Raw genomic sequence first — 21,593 nt, 5'->3', positions numbered from 1 at the left:
GACTAGTGGGAGTCTGTTTGTTCAGTGTGTATTGTGGCTCAGACTGAAGCCGACACAAAGGCTCCACTGTCTGACCTGCTGTGTGTGTGTTGTCAGGTTAGTTGGACTTGTGAGGACTCGGGACAAATACATCCCTTATGAGGTTATTGGTTCAAATTAGGGTTAAAGGATCATTCTGGCGATTTTCTCTATTTTTCTTCTTGTCAACAAATCTTATGTTTGGATCCAAACCAACAATGAACTGATCTACTAACAAGTATTGTGTGTGTATCGTTGTCTAAAAACTACAAAACTGAATATAATGTAATAATAATATTAAATATATATATGCACCTTATTACCGTAGCAATAACCACTTGACTTGCGCTAATATACAGTGTATGTGAGGGACTTTGTTATATATCATTGTAAACTGAATATCTTTGGGATTTAGACCTTTGGAGGACATTTTTGCTATTTCTATATAATCTATAGGTTAATCGATGGGGTTGTGGCGTGTCAGTGTCTGTATTTGATTGACAGCAGCTGTGGGGGGTGTGTCTGTGTTTGATTGACAGCAGCTGAGGGGTGTGTGGATGTCTGTGTTTGATTGACAGCAGCTGGAGGGCGTGTTGGTGTCTGTTAATGAGTGACAGCAGCAGGAAGGTGTGTCGGTGTCTGTGTTTGATTGACAGTAGCTGAGGGGTGTGTTGGTGTCAGTGTTTGATTGACAGAAGCTAGCGGGGTGTGTCGGTGTCAGTGTTTGATTGACAGAAGCTAGTGGGGTGTGTCGGTGTCAGTGTTTGATTGACAGAAGCTAGAGGGGTGTGTCGGTGTCAGTGTTTGATTGACAGAAGCTAGAGGGGTGTGTCGGTTTCTGTGTTTGATTGACAGTAGCTGAGGGGTGTGTCGGTGTCAGTGTTTGATTGACAGAAGCTAGAGGGGTGTGTCGGTGTCAGTGTTTGATTGACAGAAGCTAGAGGGGTGTGTCGGTGTCTGTATTTGATTGACAGTAGCTGAGGGGTGTGTCATGTCAGCGTTTGATTGACAGAAGCTAGAGGGGTGTGTCGGTGTCAGTGTTTGATTGACAGAAGCTAGAGGGGTGTGTCGATGTCGGTGTTTGATTGACAGAAGCTAGAGGGGTGTGTCGGTGTCTGTGTTTCATTGACAGCAGCTAAGGGGTGTGTTGGTGTCTGTGTTTAATTGACAGCAGCTGGCTGTTCATATAGTTGTTACACTATATGAACAGACACAAAGTAAACAAATTGCTGTAGCTACAAGTCATGGATAGACGGCGTGTTGCTAACAGGGATTTTGAAGAGAAACGACCAAACCAACATCTAACTGTTAAAGGTGACATTTGCAGGTATGTTTACTTGATATTTAATGTGCTGCAGCTGAGCAGCTAATTAGTAATCTAACCGCTAACTGACGTTAACGGTGCACTTTCCCGCGGTTTGTTTTGTGGCTCGTAGGAGTGTGCCCGAATACAAATACATTATTCAGCAAAGCACAAATAGCCCATGTCAAATACCAGCGTGCAGGTCAGTTTCATCGCTATCTCAGTGTCTCTCCTCTCCTCCACTGTTACATCTATCAGCAGGTCTCAATGAGGGGAGTCACATCCACCTGCTACATGATGCACATTTCCTTATTTGGACATCACTTCTGGAGTTGGAGGTGTTCCCCAGAGATAAAGCTGAACTACTGACACACACAAAGTGCTCCTAAAGGACTCTCCATAACCTGTTGTTCCTCTTCTCCTTTCCACAAAGTTAGGTTGTAAAAAGTAGGCAATAAATGAAAAGTGCAAAGCAAGAATCACCTTTGAAGTTCCTCCCTACATGTTAAACGCTGTGCTGTCTCTGTGTTATGGGTGTATAAATAGGTAGAGGTCTGTCTGCAATGAGGCGATGAGTAAAGTTTTAGATCAGTAGTCGTCTATAATCCGGGAGACTCCAGTTAGAGACCCGGTGTGGGGACCTCCTTCATAAGGTAGTTTATTCATGAACACTTGTTGTAACACTTTAATATTCTAAAATTAAAAGCGTAATAAAAACGAAAACAGGATTTTTAAGCCTCTTTCCACTTTTATTCGAATACAAATACAAATACAAATAATTTTGCTGCCTAAACAAATACAGATACAAATACAAATACTGGGATCTCTGCACATCACTAGTGGCTTGCTCAACAAGCTAAGCTGCAGGACAAGACATGTGTTCATGTTTGTAAGTTAGATAAGAAGGAGACTTTAGCAGGAAGCTAATGTGGGTTGTTGTTCAGAGTCTGTGGCTCTTGTGTTGTGTAGCAGGATGCAATCAGGCTCAGTGTGACCATCTGCTCTGCCGATGATAGAACAACATGTTATCACTTTAAGATTTGATTTGCTGTTTGGAAATAAGGACTCCAGCTATATAAGTGGATGATGGAATTATATTTAATCGAAGTAATGTAAAACTAGTTGGTGCCCTCCTGAAATCAAATAATTAAAATATAAATTTCTCCCTTTTGGTTTTGTCCTGTTTCACATTAGGACACATTATTTACAGAGCAGATATGTTGCTGTAGCAGACAAAAAAAGTTTAGTTTAATTTGAGTTGGACTTTAAGACAGCTATGCAGCCAGAACAGTGATGCAGTTTACAGTTTCAATCAGATTTCTGCTCTCTGATGTCTGGCGCCGAGGTGAGGAAACCCTCCATCTACCTGCTCGCTGTCTGGCTCGTTAAACAAACTGCAGAGAGTCTGTGATTCTGTTTGAATGACTCAAGCTGTAAACGCCTTTAAAAGCAGAGTAAAAAAAGACTTGTTCAACACTCTGGACGCCGCATCCTGTCACACTAGAGACAGATGACACTGTCAGAAACAGAAGAGCTAAATGTGTTTCAGTCATCTGACACCAACTTTTAGCTCCTCAGAGAGACTGAGGACGTCTTCAGGTTTCTTTGCTCCTCTCTGACACGTTTGACCTTTCACCTCTTACCAGCGCTGGAAGAAGTACTTCTTTACTTAAGTAAAAGTAGAAATACCACAAGGTAAAAATACTCATTACAAGTAAAAACCCTGCATTAAAATTCTATTTAAGTAAAAGTAAATAAGTATTAGCAGCAAATGTATTTAAAGGGTTAAAGTAGAAGTATCAGGCTGTGTGAAGTACATCACTGATACTGATGAATCAGTGTATAAGCAGCTTTTTATTGTTATTTGATCTTCAGGACTTTACAAGAGTCATCAGATAAATCTGAACGACTGTGAGATGATATTTTGTGTATAAAAGAAGAAAAAACAAAGTTCTGATGCATAAATCTGGACTCATTTCCCAGAATCTTTATTTCATCTTTGAGTGTGAAATATTGAAGTTTTACCTCTTTGGGTTTTATTTATTTGAAACGATTATTTATTTAGAGAAACTAACAACTCGCAGACATCTGAAACATGACACAGAGACACAACTACACACTGAATATGTGAAGTTTGGGAGCCGCATCTTAAATAATGCAGCAAAATTTAGAAGCTTCTCTTATTTCATGTAAAATCATTCAAGTAACTGAAGCTGTCAAATAAATGTAGTGGAGTAAAAGTACAACAGTTCCCTCTGAATTGTATTGGAGTTGAACTACGAAGTAGCAGAAAATGAAAAGTACCTCAAATTTGTACTTAAGTGCAGTACTTGAGTAAATGTACTTAGTTATTTCTCACCCTCTTCCATCTCTGCTCTCTACAGGTGATTTGAACTTTACTATATATGAAGAGCTGATGGTGAAATAGAGACTCTTCTGCACAAATAAAATAAAATTAATTTAATAAATCATAAAATGCTGAATGAGATTCTACTCATGTTGCATAATGGGCCTCAAGAGCAAGAAGAGATTCGTTCTTAAGAGGCACGTACGAGTGATTTAAGAACATTTGTGACATTCATACATTTTCTGGCACTTAGTATTTTCTTAGAGCTGTTGTACGAATCATGAACAGACAGTCTGACTTTCTGTACAAGGGGAGAAAATCTGAATGAATCCCCTCCAGACGGGTTTTAAGATGTATATAAAATATTCTACAATGACTAATAAATTGTCTGATTTAGTTTTTCCACAATATTTGTCTCCTCCTTCACTGTAAAGTTCATCCTCAGTGTTTGTGCTCTGGAGGCTTCAAGTTTCCACATCACACTTGTTTAAGCTGCATACTGGACCACGATTGGCTCCAAACTAGTTGTGATGTCAGATATTATGCTTGTAGGCTGAACCCTTTAATGTTCCTCCTTCAGCAGATGAAAGTGGAGGGACTTTAAATATGATACTGACATCAACTAAAATAAAATGTGTATCAGCTACTGGAGGCTGTAATATTCTCTCCTCTAATGTCTCTGTCATGGTCACATGACGCCTCTCATATGAGGCACGTTTTGCTTTAGAAAGATGTTTTTCAGCATCAAAGTGTTTCCTCTTTATTTCTGTCACAGTGCAGTTGTTCTGATGAATAGTTTCAGCTCCTCTAATACGACGACTGACACTGATAAATGTGTCTGCTGGTTTCTGATTCTTCTTTCGCGTCTTTGGGAACAAAGATGCAAAACTCGCCCACAAAGGCAGCACAACAGGTCTCCTTATAAGGACATGATGCTAATGATGAAATCTCAGGAACGTTCAGTTCCTCATGACCAGGAGATATTCATCAGGCTGAAACCAGTTTATCAGATCTGACTTCACTCACAAAAAAACACAGATTTAAGAGGAGAAAATGTTCTCGCATGAGGCCCAAAGATGAATCAATAAATATCTTGTTTTTATTCAACAACTACAGCTCCCATGATGCTTTGGTATCACACCAACAGAGGCTGAGACTCGTGGAAGCTGTTCCTGGTCATAACTGAAGAGTTTTTATGAAGGCCACTTTAATCTAAGCTTCAGTTTGTGAGTCTGGGCGCCACCTGCTGGCCGTCAGCTGTCACTATTTAACATTTATGCCTGAGTCATTTCACTGACACCACCCAAAGCTCAAAGGTCAAAATGTCACACAGATAACAGAGAGAGTGTCTGATTATGACTATGATACTGTATCAGAACTGTTGAATAGTTTTCAATGAATAAGACGCATACAGACAGATTCAGATTTAATTTAGTCTAAAACACAGATGCTTAAATCTGTCCTTTAAAGCTTCTTTAGTTTTTCTACAACAACTACCAGAACTTGTGTGTTTTTAAGTGTTTTTCTGCCACAAACAGAAGAAGAAGAAACAGGTTATTAACAGCTGACACTGCAGCTGATCTTTGTTTCTGTTAGAGGACTTTCAGGTTCAGTTGTTCACAGGAAGACGTGTTCCATGAGTCGGGCTCCCTGCAGGTCTGGGGACAGGATTCTGGTCCCGCTCTGGTCCAGCAGGATGGACATGATGAGCTGGCTCAGGTCAGAACGGTTCAGCTCGGAGCACAGAGACGCCACGTCGGTCCAGTCGTCCACTGAAGAGCTGCTGTCCTCCAGGATCACCTGCTCGAAAACCTCTGAGAGGACAGAAACACACAGCCACTAGTTCACTTTGTTCCTTCCTCTTGGGACCCAACCAAACAATAATTAATTGTTTTTATCACCTTATTTTATTTGTAATATTATATTATTATATTTGTTCTTGGTCGACCTCTGCGCTGTTCTGTTAATAGTTTTTTTAACTGTCTTTACTTTTATTTAATTATTATTGTCATAATTTGTGCAACAGCTGGTTTTCCAGGAAAATATTTCATTAGTACCACCTGTACAATCTGATGCAATACAACAACTCTGCCATGAATTCTACATTTACGAAGTTTCTCTCATGTATGAAAATATAATGCACTGCAGAACAACATCACACACTACAACCTTAATAATAAACATAAAGTAGAATAATCACCTCTGACAACAACAACAAACTGAACATTTATAAGCTTCATAAAGCAGGATTCATGGCAGAGCTGTTGTATCGGATCGTTCCTAATAAACAGTTTATGTTCATCTGTCGGTCGACAAACCTCGTCCTCTGCTGACGCAGCTGTCCAGGAGCTGCAGAGCTAACTGCTGCTGCTGAGGGTCAGCCAGCAGACTGACACAGGCCACGCCCACTGACAAGATGGCCACCGGGCCCCGCCGAGGCTCCGTCAACAGCTGGAGGAGGGAGAGACTGGGCGAGCGACCCAGAACCCACAAACAGTCCTCTGATAGAGAGAGAGATTAATACACAGATTATTATGTGACAGAAAACAAACTGCTGATCTACTAACAAGTATTGTGAGTGTATCAAAGCTTCTGAGCTCTTTATATCTACATAGAGAGCGGGTCCTCTTCCATGGAGCCCGCCATGCTGCACCGCCATGTTTCTACAGTAGACCAACAGACAAACCAAACCCTGGCTCACTCAAACAGCCACTCAAACACTGGTTTTTCATGAGTTTTGCAGCCACCGTAGGTTCTCCTACACACTTGGAAGGGGTTGCTATCTGCAACCTCACCACTAGATGCCACTAAATCCCACACACTGGTCCTTTAAGGCTCGTAGAGGGTTAAATCCAGAACATATAGCTGACCTCCTGACCTCCTGCGAGCCTGAATGCAACCTGAGATCCTCCGGTAGGTCGATCTGGCTGGTTGTGTAACGACCAGCCGGAGGAGCTAACACACCGTCTTCTTTAAGTCATGTTTAAAAACTCATTATTTTAGACTTACTTTTTATTGATTTTACTGTTGGTTTTATTATCTTTCATTGTATTTTATCATAATATCTGTTTGCTTATTTTCTTTTTTATTATTATATAAAGCACTTTGTAACTTGTGTTGAAAAGCACCAGATAAATCAAGGTATTATTACTATCATTATTATTATTATTAACATTATGAGGACTTTTTTGTCCCCGAGAGAGGTGAGTCCCCCCAACATGAATGATAAAAACACACACACACACACACACACACACACACACACACACACACTGCAGGAGATCAATATGCTGTATTGGAGCCAAGTGAACGTGAGTCAGCACTGAATCGTTTTCTCTCTTTTTTTCATCTTTTTCTCTCTTTGTTCTCTTCTGTTAATGTCATTCAGCATCTTTCTAGTCTCATCTATCTTTTAATAATTCATTAGTAATATATTCAGATTACAGATTAATTAAAGATTACACACACTCTCTACACACACACACACACACACACACGCACACACACACACACACACACACACACAGACCAGCTGTGAGGTCCCGGCTGTGGTTCATGAACTCGGCGGCGCTGTGGATCAGGCCTCTCCTGCACATGCTCAGTGCGGTCTTCCTGTCCAGCCTGCAGGCCTCGTAGACGACGGTGGCCAACGCCAGACACAAGTCGGCCTCACGGGGCTTCTTCTGAGCATGCTCAGTCAGGACATCGCCCAGCTCCTCAGAGAAGGTCAGTCTGAGAGGATGAAGACGGTGAAGAGCTGAACGCCAGCAGACAGAATAAAAACATTTCTTCTCTGATTGAGTGTTTACTTGTTCTGTGCGACGGCGTGGGTGACGAGCTGCGAGGCGTCGTGCTGCAGGGCGCAGCGGACCCCCTGCAGAGAGAGAGGAGCCGACAGCTCGTCATCGGCCGCGGCGGTGATCAGCAACGCCTGGAAGAAGAGGAGCAGAGGGGAGGCCGAGCCCGGGGGCCCCTTCACACCTGAGAGGAGACGGGTGAACGGGAAGACATCTTTCAACAAAGAAGGACAAACGTTTGTGTCGTTTCGCTCACAGAAGTCTGGACGAGACCTTTGGGAATCTCAAAGCTGCCATTTTATTGGCTGCTAGTTAGAAGCAGCATCTGTGATTGGTTGATTAGTTTTAAGTTTGTTTTTATAAATGACATTTCTGCTTGATTTTCTCCAGACATCTGTGACAGAAAGCAAATGATTATTGTTTATGTGCTGCAGTTTTTTTCTCAGAATTAGTTACAAAAGATCCTTTTTGACCAAATTTCAGGAACTAAAAGTGTCTTTTGTGAATCATTCAACCTCATCTGAGGGAGGAGAATATGGATTATTCATTGCACAGTGTGGGTTATCATATTATATCTGGTCATTATTATCTAGAGAGGCTGCTGGCTGTACAGGGTTTACCCCCCTTTTCTTTTTTTGCTGTTTGTTTTTTTGCTTATTTTTTTGTTAATTGGTTTTATATTGTTTAGTTTTCTGTCCTGTTAAGGCAGCTACTCTGTGATTGTGGATATTGTAGTTGATTTATATTGATCGAGGATATAAATGATGTTGAAGAATCTACAAATCTGAAACAGGTGATACTGTAAAGAAACGTCGCACTGAACCGTATCATGATATAAAACACTCAGGATCAGCTGATTGTGGTGATTTTCCGTTATTGGGATAATTGTGAAAATCCTCATGAGTGACTTGAAAGAGCTCACTAACATACAGTCCCATATTCATTTCCTGATTTATTTTGTCTTATTTATTTATTGGGACCATGTACAGTGTTAAACATAAATGTTTCCATATGATGAACCAGAGTTAACTTATAGATCATTTTCATCTGCAGTCCTTTAGGCAGGTCAATATTAAAACATATAACAGCACAATAACAAACAGTACAAATTAGAGAATAAAAACATAATAAGCACATCACATACACTCATAACGTCAACTACTGATGAATAATGTAAACTTCTAAATGGCCACAAGGGGGAGCTCACATGTCTCCAGTCATTGATTGATTGTTTTTTACTAAAAATAATGATGATCTGTGATGCAATAAAAATATTTGAGATAAAGTGATTCCAGTATGTTTTAGTGCAATTTGAACAGTTTTAAGCAGGATAATTAATTAAATTTAGTTTGCACCGAGCTAACAGAGATGAGAGAAAGATGAGGATTTAACTGAGATTTATGAAAGCGTCATTTTGTTTTTGGAGCAGCTGATGACAGAACAGAAAACATGTCGAGCCTTCTGTTCAAACTGGAACACATTTCATTGAAATGAATAGATTATAACTTTATTTTAATGACATTTCATGACTATATTTTCAACATATACCTGCTGCAGATTTCTTGGTAAAAGCTCTTAAAAAGTGAAACGCTTTGAATACATTAGAGTATTATATGCAATACAACCTGGATTCATCTATAAATATATATATAAATGTACAGATGTTCCACCTTTAAACATCTCCATGGTGTCGAGGTTCCTCAGGATTCCTCGAGGAGATCCGGCAGCGAGGAGAGCAGCTTCCTCATACTGAGCCGAATCAAAGAGCTCAATAAACCTGACAAGAGAAGAAGAAGAAGAAGAAGAAGAAGAAGAAGTGAGAGAAGATTCAGAGAGAGTTCAGACCAACTGATCAGAGCTGTGTTTGTTTGATCACCTGTCCAGGTGATCCGTCAGGAGTTTAGACTCGTCAACTCCGGTCGGCTCTTCGTCCTCAAACAGCTCGGCGTCGATGCTGCGAGCATCATCGTCCGTCACTGCAGGACCAACGGGACGAGGTTTGAGTCGAGGAAATAATGAAGAGTGTTGAAATATTTAGTAAATGATATGTGAGTCTGATAAATAACCCCTGAAGCATAAATCAATATGATTAAATTATGAAATATCAATTAAACATCATCAATGTGGCAGAAAGAACTTTTAGTGGTGAATACTGGTTGGAAATGTGTTTTTATTGTTTAAAATAGCAGAAAGATTTGAAACTAGCAGTCAAAAGACAATATTTGTTGGAAAATCTACCATATTCATGCTATAAAATAAAGAAATGTCCATTATTTGTTGTTTCCTCCCATGTGTTTAACCTGTTGTGGCTTTTGAAACCTTCTGAACAGACATTATACCATCATGGGACCAACACTCATCAGTCCCAGTTCATGTTAAAGTAAAGCTGCAGCGTCTCACCGCTGGTCTGTCTGATGTTCTCCAGCGTGGAACCCAAGAGTTCCTCCAGAGGAACCTGCTGCTTCTGCTCCGCCCAGCTGGACAGACGGTCAAACACAAACCTCAGACGCCGGTATCTGCAGACACACAGGAAGGAGGTTTATATATATATATATATATATATATATGTTCTGTATGATCTTATGAACTTTTTCTAAACGTCAATGAAGAAAAAAAGTTTTTTAAAAAGACAGACAGACAGAAAACGAGCTCAGAGAGGAGAAAATTCACATCATCCATCAACAATATGAACGTTAACTTTGCTTTTGTTTTGTCTTCTGGATTTTATTATTGTTTTTCTTGCTGTAATCATTCCTCCTGTTCATACGGACCATTAGAAGATCCCTTCATAATGACCTTACAATGGAAGTGATGGAGGACAAAATCCACAGTCCTCCTTCTGTGCAAAAATGTATTTAAAAGTTTATCTGAAGCTAATATGAAGCTTTAGCGTCCAAATGAGTCAAATCAAGTAGATATCTTTCAACGTTACAGTCTTTTTAGTGCCAGAGTTCCTCTTTTTGTTACTATACTTCCACCTGCAGCTCAACAGGGAAACACTGTCCGAGGAAACACAAAGAGGGAATTTGATGCTAAAAAGACTGTAAATGTGTCAGATATCCACTTGATATGACTAACTCAGACTGCTGAAGCTGAATAGAAGCTTCACACAGACTTTTAAATGACTGTGTGGACACACTGTGGATTTTGGCCTCCATCACTTCTATTGAAAGCACATTTGAAGGATCTTTTAATATCCAGTATGAACAGGAGGAATGATTACAGCGAGGAAAACCTCTTTCACTGCTCATATGGACACCTGACTGCTGGTTTAACACACACTTTAAATATTGTGAACTGTCCTTTAACTGTATATTAATTTAAATTTGACAATATGTTTGGACTGTAAACAAAATAGGTTTGAAAAAGCAAATTCCAATCAAAGTTTTATTTAAGTTATCCAAGAGTTACTGAGGTTAAATATCTCAAATATGATCTATGTCTTTATCTAAAAACAGATGGTTGAGTATCTGTGAACTCAGTGCAGACAGACAGCAGCAGGTTTAGTGTTTCAGCTCTTACAGGACTTTCAGTCGGCTGTTCTCAGCGTTCATCTGGTCTCTGTGGCGTTCGGCGGCCTGCAGCTTGGCGTCCAGCTCAGCTTTGACCTCCAGAGAGACGCAGTGACTCTTCCTGTCCAGCAGAGACGCTTTCTGGGCCTCGAGATGCTTCAGATGTCCGTCCAGAGCCTCGAGGTCCTCGGACTGCGCCACCGTTAAACCTGAGACACCAGGCAGACTCACTTTAGAGAACAATGTGAGCAATCAATCACAATAAACAAGTTCACTCAGTGTCAAGATTTAAGAAAAAATCAATAAAGTTGATTCATTTAAAGTTTGTTTCTTCGTCTCTAATCACAAATATTAAAAAGAGAATAAAACAGATACAAAAGTTCAGCAGTGGTGAGAAATGTCGGCTAGTTTTTCTCTACAGAGAGAAAAACACACGTCAGTAAGACAGCAGAGAAAGCAGCTTCACACGTTTTACCCCCAAAATTATAGAGCGATTTAACACTTCTGATTATTTCTGTATATTTATTATTTACAGCCATGAAACCAGAAACTTTCATCAGCTTCAATTACAATTTCAAGAACTTCAAACTCCCAGTTTAGAGTTTATATCGGAGATAATACTGAAGGTTGATTGTAGATATTTTAGCCAAAATAGACTTTTGTCTCTCGTGACTGTTGAATGAATGTTTTTGTGTTTTAGCCTCTTATAATATTTCAGCTGACTTTTCTATTTTATTTTGTATTTGATTTTTTGGCATTAGTATGATCAGGTACAAGATATAATAAATGATGATGTCATGATGTCAGATATTATGTGTGTTGTAAGAAATGTCGGTACAATAAGCTGTAGCTTCAGTTTTTTATTGTCTCCATTGATAACAGACCAGAATAAGTTTAAATTTTAAATTTCAAACAAAACAAACAGTGTTCATAACTGTTATATTCAGCTTTGATGTCCAGCAGAAACTGCTGAAGAGAAGCTCCTGAACTGAAGCACCTCTGCTTTCATTCAAATAATTACAGATATATTAATGGATTTATCTCCGTAGAGACGGCTGACTGTAGAAACACCAACAGTAAAAGGTACATTTTCTATATTCAACACATAAGACTCTTTATTCTGAGTAACGGAGCCCAGTAGAGGATCAGTGGTACCAGGTATCCATGTTCGCTGCTCGTTAGATAGTTTCTGTCTCTTGATCTCCTCTTGAAGTTCTGCTGTTTCCCTCCGAAGGACAGAAACTCTGGAAAGAGACGGACGGGAAAAGTCTGGAAGAGTCTTTTTACACATTAATCCTTCACTACAAACACAGTCAAAGAAAGGCTAGTTAACATGGGAACATGCTTGTTCCCATGTTAACTAGTGTAAGTTGCCACTTTAGCCTTTTAGGAAAACGTAAGCTCCTGAAAACTTGGTTTTGCATCTTATGTTTTTCTCGATAACATTAAATATTAATAACTATATAAGCAACAATCGAATTTAAAGTTTAAAGTGGGTTTTTTTTAATACTTGAAAACTGAGCTGAAATGCTTCTTCAGAACTGTGTGGATGTGGTTTGATCAGGAAACAGCACCAGAACTGTTATCAGATTCAAATATTGATTGATCTCAATTGGTTCATGGGAATATGTGACATCACCTCTTCAAACGGAGCTGCTTCAAACCAGTAAACAGAACACAGACAAAAACACAAAGACACAAACATCAGCTTTGGTAGATCATTTTGTGGTTGAGGAAATAAGTTTTCAGCATCTTTAATATAAAACACACACCTCTCCCTCAGCTGGGCCGCTCGTCTCCGGCAGGTTGTTAGTGATTTCGGTTGTGATGTCGCGGCGGCCAGAGCTCGCTGAGCCGCCCTCATCCCATCCTCCCTCCGCTTCACTGCCCTGATGACATCATCATACTCCGCCTTAATGGTCATCAGAAGTCTCTTATAGGCCGTCGCTCGAGAAATCACCTGTTGCAAACAAGAAGAGGAGGAAAAACAACAGAACAGAGACAGAATCTGGTTTGTCCTCTGACTTTAGATAAGATTCAGACTCAGATTATTATTATCGTCTCATTAGTAGATTAGATTCAACTTTACCGTCATTGCACAAAGTACTGAGACAACAAAACACAGTTTGTCTTTTTTTATCTAGTTTTTATTTCACTCTATTTTATTATTATTGTTTTTAAATTTATTTAATTACGTCTTCATATTTTTTATTTCTTGTGTGCATTAATCTCAAATTGTTTCACTGTTTATTGTATATATTTGTTCTGTCTATTATCAGCTTGTCAGTCATCTGTGAAACACTAACCTGCGAATAAAGTTTGATTGATAAGCCCAAAATGTCAAACTATTCCTTTAACAAAAAATGGCAGAAAAGTGTAAGTAGCTAAAGTCATTCGTGACTCCTTATAAAGCAGTAATTGTAAGTAAGGTATTTTTTACGTAAATACCTTATTAAACTAAACACAGAGCGGTAGATAATATATCGCAGTTAGTTCGCCCCCTGCTGGACACTGCAGGTACTGCCTCTCGTGGTCAATAAACTTGTACAGAGACTGGAAAAACCTCTCTTCACTCTCAGATATCAAAATATCAGTTGTTGAGTGTCGTTCTTCTTTTCTTGGAGGTGAACTGCTGGAGTTTTGTGGCTCAGACATGTTTTTTTTACTCATATTTTTACTCTACTTCTACTACTTCTCACTGAAAAGCATTTTCACTCCTGCACTGGGAAACCCAGGTTTCTATGGTTACGGTGAAAGTGTACCTGGAAAATGGTGCTTTTAAAACAACGGAACATTTTTTGATTGATTGATAAGTGTTTTTCCCAAAACGACGAACTACTCCTTTAACAGAAAATGGCACTAAAAACAGCCAAATTGATTGATATAAAAAGAATAAGTAGCTAAATCGCATATTAAACATTAATAAAGTCATCAGTTACTCCTTTTAAAGTAGTAATTGTAAGTAAGTGTTTTAGTAAATACCTTATTAAACGCAGAGCGGTAGATAATGTATCGCAGTTCGTCCGCGCCCTCTGTCGGACACTGCAGGTACTGCTTCTCGTAGTCAATAAACTCGTACAGAGACTGGAAAAACCTTTCATCACTCTCAGATATCAAAATGTCGGGTGTTGAGTGTCGTTCTTCTTTTCTTGAAGGTGAACTGCTGGAGTTTTGTGGCTCAGACATGTTTTCTTTACTCATAAAAATATTATCAAGCTAACTTTCCGCTTAGTTTTCGCACTGAAGAGGCACCGAAAACCCAGGTTGCTATGGTTTCTGTGCAAGTGTACCTGGGAAATGAGGTTTTTAAAAACAATGTGACGCATTTTCACTGATTTATAAGCATATTTCCCTAAATGTCGAACTATTCCTTCCCCAGACGTTGTTTTTTACTCATATTTTTAAGATAACTCCACACTAAAAAGCCGTTTGCTTCTGTACCGGGAAACACAGGTTGCTATGGTTACCATCCAAGTGTACCTGGGAAATGAGTTTTTTTCTAAAACAATGAGACGCTCTCTTCTTTAAATACACTGGAGTATTTGCCGCAATATAAATTTCTGATTAATTTAAATGTCGATATGGACGATAAAAAAAAAGGATACTAAACGTGCAAAAATAAGACACAAAGAGTGTTTTGAGGTATTTTCCATCAGGCACAGTAACGGCTACCTACCAACCCGTGCAAACGAGGGCAGAAAACCCCGTCGCTCGCTCCGAAAGCCCTCTTCTCATGATCCGCCATTAGGAGTGAGCCTGTGGTAAGATCGCTCTCCGTCTATAACTGAATATTATCATTAAATAACGAATTTTAAACGCTTGTTTCAGCACAAACATGAAGTTTAAGTGTTTTATATATCTTCTCATATAGGTGGGTTGAACGGCAGGATGCAGATCTTCGTGAAAACCCTCACGGGGAAGACCATAACCCTCGAGGTGGGTGAGACGGAGGGATGCGGCGTTCAAGGGCTGCTGTTACTCGGACTGCTACTCACTAAACTATTAAATTGAAGCTGTTGATATGACATTTAAGTCCACTATTAATCACATATAAAATTAAATGTAGCTTATTTGTGTTAAAATTGCGACTGTCGTAAATGAAGCTAGGTGGCTAAACCCGATGCTAACTGCTCCTCAGAACTGCAGAAACACGTGTGTCAGATAGCAGCAGGCTCTAACTGATCCTGCTTCCCTCATACAGTATTTATTAAAGTTTGTCTCTAAATATAAAGTACTGATGGATGTTAAAGATGAGTTTTGAGTCTTTGCAGTTAAACGTGACGGTAGGTTTGACCGGAAGCGCGATTCTGACCCGGTTTCTCTTCTATTTTTCAGGTTGAGCCTTCAGATACTATTGAAAATGTCAAAGCCAAGATCCAGGACAAAGAGGGTGAGTCACTGAAACTTTGTATAATTGTGTTTTAGACTCGAGTCAAAGCTAAACATCAGTTTCTCTAAAAGATGTAAACCCAGAAGATCGTTTAATAGCATTCTAAGTACTTGTACTGTACATGAGTATTTCCATGTGATGCTACTTTCTACATTTCAGAGGGAAATATTGTACTTTCTACTCCACTACATTTATTTGACAGCTTTAGTTACTTTTCAGATGAAGATTTGACACAATGGATAATATAACAAGCTTTTAAAATACAACACATTGTTAAAGATGAAACCAGTGGTTTCCAACCTTTTTTTCCAAGTAGTTGAAACTAGCTAACTGTATATAAAGTAGTGTAAACTAGCTCCACCTCCAGCAGCTACAACAGTAACATGCTGCTCTAACACTGACGCTTCACTATTAATAATCTAATGATGTCATATATAATAATATATCAGTCAGAGGGACCAAACCACTACTTTTACTGCAATACTTTAACTACATCAAGCTCATAATACTTATGTACTTTTACTGCAATACTTTAACTACATCAAGCTCATAATACTTATGTACTTTTACTGCAATACTTTAACTACATCAAGCTCATAATACTTATGTACTTTTACTGCAATACTTTAACTACATCAAGCTCATAATACTTATGTACTTTTACTGTAGGAGGATTTTTTATGCAGGACTTTTACTTGTAATGTGATGCTGTATTATTACTTCAGCAAAGGATCTCAGTTCTTCATCACTGGAATTTTCCAGAATCTCAGACTTTCTTCTATCCAGATGGACAAATATTGTCTGCTGCATGTTAAATATTTGAACTGTTTCCCAAGTTGAAGCTGTTTATATCAGGTGGCCTCCAGCAACCATCTTTGTTTGGATCTGGAAACAGTTTCAGTTTGGAATAAAGGGGCAGAAATAGTTGTTTAAAGTAATCTGCAACTTATTTTTGTCCTTTAAATGTGAGAATCTTGAACTTGGATGTGTGGATTTTTGTCTGTTTGCAGACGAGACACATAAATAGATTCTAGTAAATAAAAACCAGCCGTTTAAAGACATTCATCTCTAACTAATGATAACAGGCTTTTTTCACTATTTTCTGAGATTTTACAGACAAACTGATGAACTGAGTGTAATTGATTGATGGAGAAAAGTCGGCAGATTGATGATGATGAAAATGATTTAGTTGCAGCTCCAGTTGAGCTTGTTCATCTCACTGCGTCTCTCTTAAATGTTTTATTAGCACATTTACATAACTGGTCAGTTTTGTGTTTAATTGATTAAAGTTAATACATTTAAAATTGAACAGATAATTAAAGTCTTGCAGATCTTTATCAGTGAGTAAATTATAAAACAGTTTGTCATCGAGCTGCAGAAGCTTTAATAGTTTATATCACGTTGTTTTCACTGTTTTGTATTTGAACAGAATCTTTTGCACGTCAGATGCTTCTGGTGCAGTTTGATGTTAACGTGTGGTGTTTTGTCTGCAGGAATCCCTCCTGACCAGCAGAGGTTGATCTTCGCTGGAAAGCAGCTGGAGGATGGACGCACGCTGTCAGACTACAACATCCAGAAGGTGAGCTGAGAGCAGAAGAGTCCTGATGTTTTATTTATCTGCTGGACTGTTTAAACTCTGAGAGAAGCTGCTGCAGTTTGTTAAAGATCATCGTGCTGCTACATTATCAGCCTGCAGAAACTCTTCAGATGTTTCTTCATTAACTGCAGATGTTTGGAGGAACATCTGGAACAAACTGAGGCTCCCGCCGGCAGAAAAGTTTCAATGTTTTGTTGTTTTTTTCCTCCATCAGGAGTCGACTCTGCACTTGGTGCTGAGGCTGCGTGGTGGCGCCAAGAAAAGGAAGAAGAAGTCCTACACCACCCCCAAGAAGAACAAGCATAAGAGGAAGAAGGTCAAGCTCGCTGTGCTCAAGTACTACAAGGTACAAATATCATTTTAATGTTCAGTATCTTTCTGTCAGTCTGGTTGTTAGTTGTTGTTTCTAAATGTGAAACTGAACCAAACATTCAGACCTGCAGTCAGCTGATTATCAGTCTGATATGAGCAGGATTGAAGTGGATGCTGTGATCTGATTGGATGTTTTCCACAAAAAAAACTACATTTTGTCAAATTCAGAAGATCAAGTTTTGTTTTTGAGCTGAAGCAGTACATACAAATACAAATGTGATAATTTGGGGTTTTGACCAGTAAGGAAACAGTTTGAAGACATTTTAGATCCAAATAACTTCTAAAAGCTTATAAATGATCTAGTTTTTGTCGTGTGAAGCTGGTTTTCGCTGCAGCAGTTTGATGTTTTCCATCTTTTCTTTTCTCTCCAGGTGGACGAGAACGGTAAAATCCACCGGCTGAGGCGCGAGTGTCCGGCTGACGAGTGCGGCGCCGGCGTCTTCATGGCGAGCCACTTCGACCGTCACTACTGCGGGAAGTGCTGCCTCACCTACTGCTTCAACAAGCCTGAGGACAAGTAGACAGGGACTCACTGAAGGGCGTTAATAAAGACGAAAATGTTTCTCTAAACATCATCGCAGCCTCGTGTCTTTTATTCTGAAGGTCAAACACGGTTTCCTGAACCGAGTCAGATGATTTATAAGCTGTTTATGAAGTTTACAGGTTTAGTTCAAACTCAGTTCTCTGGAAAATAAACATCTTGGACCACAAAATATATCTTCTTTGGGTTTAAATTATTAGTCTCGACAAGAAAATTAGTCACAACTTTCAACACTGCAGCTCTTTGTGTTTCTGGACTCTGATGGTTTATATTCGCTGGACTGCAAACGCAGATAATTAACTTCAAACAGGAAGTGATTCCAGATGTAAAATACAAACTGCAGGTTTTAAAACTCCTCAAACAGCCGGAGAGGAAAAAACCAGTTGAAGGAAATATTTGAGTGAAATACTGATAAATCACTGCTGAACAAATATAGAAATAAAACTCTGAAGTGCAGTTAAATTAAATTAAATATGCTGAAGAAGTTCAGGATGTTTTAATGAAAGTGACAAACAGTGAGAGGATTCAGACATTCACCAGTAATTCACCAGTAATTCACCAGTAGAAACGTCACTTTCTCAAACTTCATGGTTTTAAAAGTGAACCTGGATCATCAGTTTGTTTTCAGACGTCTGAGTGTGATGAAGTTACTGGACATCATGTTGGAGCTGGAACTTCTCTTTTTGATTAATATGGATTTTAAAGTATAATTCAGGATTAAAACTGTTTCGAGACATTTATTTATATATATATTATCCCAGTATAAACCAGTAAAACTCCTGAAAGTATAAATTAATAAACAGCTTTGATCTGCTTGTGCAAAAATCTTTTAAGGTTGAATTTTGAGGAAATTGTTTAATTCAACACTAAAATATTTGCAAAACATTTTAATGATTCTTCATATTTTTTAAACCAGTATCTCATATTTCCTGGTTTGGCTCGTCTCCATGACAACAGTTTGAAGGAATTTTCTATTGATTGATTTTTTTTAGCTTCAGTGCAGTAAAAGTCTGGATTTGGAGAAAAGTTTCAGTTTGATTTTAATTAAATTAACGGATTAAATGATTCAGTCATTAATTCCTTTCATCTCTTTTATAACTTTAAACTGAACGTCGTTGAAGACGTAACCTGGTGTCTCTGAGAAATACTGAACAATTAATCAATAATGAAAATAACTATTAGTTAAAGCCATAAATAGATTTATAATCAATAAGCTGCAGTAACGATGTTTGTCCAGCAGGTGGAGCTCAGTTCAAACATGTGGAAACATGTGGCAACATGTGTGTATGGAAGCTCATTTATGCCTGAAAAATATATAATATTTAAAAACAACTTTGTGAATCAAAATGTTTAGATTATAAAATGATAAGATGTAATCACCGCAGATAGTTTAAGTCAATTATCAATTAAAAATCAGATTCTCCAATATGAGAATTTGCTGCTTTTCTCTGTTTTTAATCATAAACTGAATATTTTTGGGGTTTTTAATATTTACAGACGTCACTCAGGTCTATAAATATGTGATGAGTTCACTGTTTGCTGGAATTTTATAGACTAAACTATCATTAAAGACAATATAATATAATTGGCAGAAAATTAGTTGCATCTCTTAAACTTTTAGTTATTTCAGTCAAAATTAAGACTTGACGTCACAATTATTGGATAAAAAGTCAACAGTTTGACTCGCTGTCAGTTACAAGACAGTAGTTTTATATGAACATTTAAAATGAATAGTTAAAGATTATGATTTTGTAAGTAAAAGATTAAAACACGCAGAGCTGAAACGATTGACAGAAAAATAATCTGCAACTATTTTGATAATAAAATAATTGTTTTAATAATTTTTCAAGCAAAAGTAGTAAAATGATTCATAATATTCTCTTGTTTTAAATGAGAAGATTTGCTGCTTTTCTTTGTCATAATGTCTTTATTTGGGTTTTGGCTTGTTGATCAAACATAAAACATTATTAGATGTAACTTTGGACTCTGGGAAGTTGTGATGGGCGTCTTTTCACTGTTTTTTGATATTTTGTGGACTAACGATCAATCAATGAAAATCGTTAGCTGCTCCCCGAAACACAAAGCAAAACTTTGAAAAGAAAAATAAAGTGTTACATCTCACTGGCCTGTAAAAGTCAATATTATCTTTAAATATCTCACTTTTAAAATACAGTTTCTCATAAATTTAAGTCTTAATTTTGAGCATCATAAATTCGTCCCACTGTATCATTTCAAACTTTTCATCCATTTATTTATTTTCCTGGCAGCAGAGGGCTTCCGTAGCTTAAAGCCAAACAGCTTTAAAATAAACAAAAAACAAAACAAACAACAGGTGAAAGAAGCAGAGACGACGCAGTGAGTTTGTGTACTAAAAATAAGGTTATTTACTTAAAAATCGTTACACTGGACAGACTGTATACAGTTTTTTGTTTCCTTGGTAAACTCATAAGGCACCGAACCAGATGCTGTACAAAACAACAACAACATCACCAAAACAAAAAACATTACAGATTTACATATTAGAGATTATTTCTATATTGGGGAGTTTTCTTGCACATTTATTACAGAGAAAAACACTAAAGTTACTGCTCTTAAATAGCTGCTGTATGTTCGGTCAGCGTCATTCTCTCTCACACGCACATGCACGCACGCGCACACACACACACAAACACACACACACACATCTGAGCGAACATGCACGCCGAGCCGACACGTGCACATCGTCCAGCTGCTGAGGAGAGAAATCAAACAGTTAAAGGAACAGTCCGACATTTTAGAGAAATCTTGTTTTGTGTCCAGTACCGAGAGGTGTTCAGGGTGTGTTTAGCGTAGCTTAGCACAAACACTGGAAGCGGGGGGAAACTGCTAGCGTAGCACCACCGAGTAGAAAAACAAAAATACACCTTCCAACATCTCCTGACGTCTCGATTTTACATCCTTATTTGTAAATCTGACAGATTTGGAGATGTTACAAGGTTAATTTTTTTTCCTCTTCTGATGTTGCTAGGCTAGCAGTTTCCCCCTGCTTCCAGTCTTTGTGCTAAGCTAAACGCTAAACACGTCCTGGATCTGTTTCCCAAATATTCTTAATGAGAAAATTTTGTCTGGAAATTCAACTGAAACAAATTCCTGATTTGTTTAAAAGGTCTTAAAGAAATACAGTTTACATTCATATTAAAGAATAAACTGTGAATCTCATTTTTTTTAAAAACGTCAGAAAGAATCTGATTGGATGAGTTAAACCTCAGTGGGAGGGGCCAAAACGAGGAGCCCGCTACACTTCCTTCCCTTTAACAGCCCCCTTTTAAAACTCCAAGTATCTTTATTTAATAACGTTCCCAAACAAGACATTAAGTAGCATTAATGTGAAATCAGTCCCAGAAACGAGCTGAAGTCCTGATTTTGAGGATTTTTATAAAAAGATTTCTTGTCAAACTATTTCCAAGATCAAGAATAAACTTTAATACAAATAGTTTTTTGTAGTTTTATTACTGGATTGAATTCGCTAAACGTTTCCTCTCAGGATGATGAACTCAAACTATACATTTGGTGAATTATCTGATGATCCACTGTGTTGCGTTTAATGTACGACATAAATACAGTTTAATTCAGTTATGTACAAAGTTATATTTAAGGGTACATTACCGAGTTAATTATCTTTAATTATAAAGATAAACTACATCTTACTCATGTAAAAATGTAAACTAGTTACACTG

At 38.2% G+C, this 21,593-nt stretch overlaps 3 protein-coding genes across 4 annotated transcripts in view; 1 reads left to right on the top strand and 2 right to left on the bottom strand.

Annotated features, from left to right (window-relative positions):
* Positions 1-4,745: 4,745 nt before the first annotated feature.
* Positions 4,746-14,567, bottom strand: LOC137197484 (clathrin heavy chain linker domain-containing protein 1). The gene is made up of 11 exons (XM_067610945.1): positions 13,960-14,567; positions 12,750-12,937; positions 12,133-12,221; positions 10,988-11,186; positions 9,866-9,981; positions 9,342-9,441; positions 9,136-9,242; positions 7,478-7,649; positions 7,198-7,400; positions 5,987-6,169; positions 4,746-5,482 (listed from the first exon to the last, which is right to left on the bottom strand). The coding sequence occupies exons 1-11, from the start codon at positions 14,176-14,178 to the stop codon at positions 5,286-5,288; spliced, it is 1,773 nt and encodes a 590-aa protein (XP_067467046.1). The 5' UTR covers positions 14,179-14,567; the 3' UTR covers positions 4,746-5,285.
* An 82-nt stretch (positions 14,568-14,649) lies between these two features.
* rps27a (ribosomal protein S27a) lies at positions 14,650-17,911 on the top strand. Its single transcript, XM_067610949.1, has 6 exons — positions 14,650-14,738; positions 14,849-14,913; positions 15,313-15,367; positions 16,861-16,946; positions 17,179-17,310; positions 17,708-17,911. The coding sequence occupies exons 2-6, from the start codon at positions 14,866-14,868 to the stop codon at positions 17,855-17,857; spliced, it is 471 nt and encodes a 156-aa protein (XP_067467050.1). The 5' UTR covers positions 14,650-14,738; positions 14,849-14,865; the 3' UTR covers positions 17,858-17,911.
* A 2,326-nt stretch (positions 17,912-20,237) lies between these two features.
* The window catches only part of LOC137197485 (bone morphogenetic protein receptor type-1A-like), a 61,202-nt gene continuing 59,846 nt past the window's right edge, over positions 20,238-21,593 (bottom strand). For both annotated transcript variants that reach the window (XM_067610947.1, XM_067610946.1), the window contains exon 13: positions 20,238-21,593. This exon is cut by the window's right edge and continues 2,000 nt beyond it. The gene's annotated coding sequence lies outside the window, so the exon portion shown is untranslated.

The sequence above is a fragment of the Thunnus thynnus genome, chromosome 14 (assembly GCF_963924715.1).
Source record: "Thunnus thynnus chromosome 14, fThuThy2.1, whole genome shotgun sequence".
Classification (NCBI taxonomy): domain Eukaryota; kingdom Metazoa; phylum Chordata; class Actinopteri; order Scombriformes; family Scombridae; genus Thunnus; species Thunnus thynnus.
The sequence above is the reverse complement of the archived record's forward strand: the minus strand, read 5'-3'. Positions and strand labels throughout refer to the sequence as shown.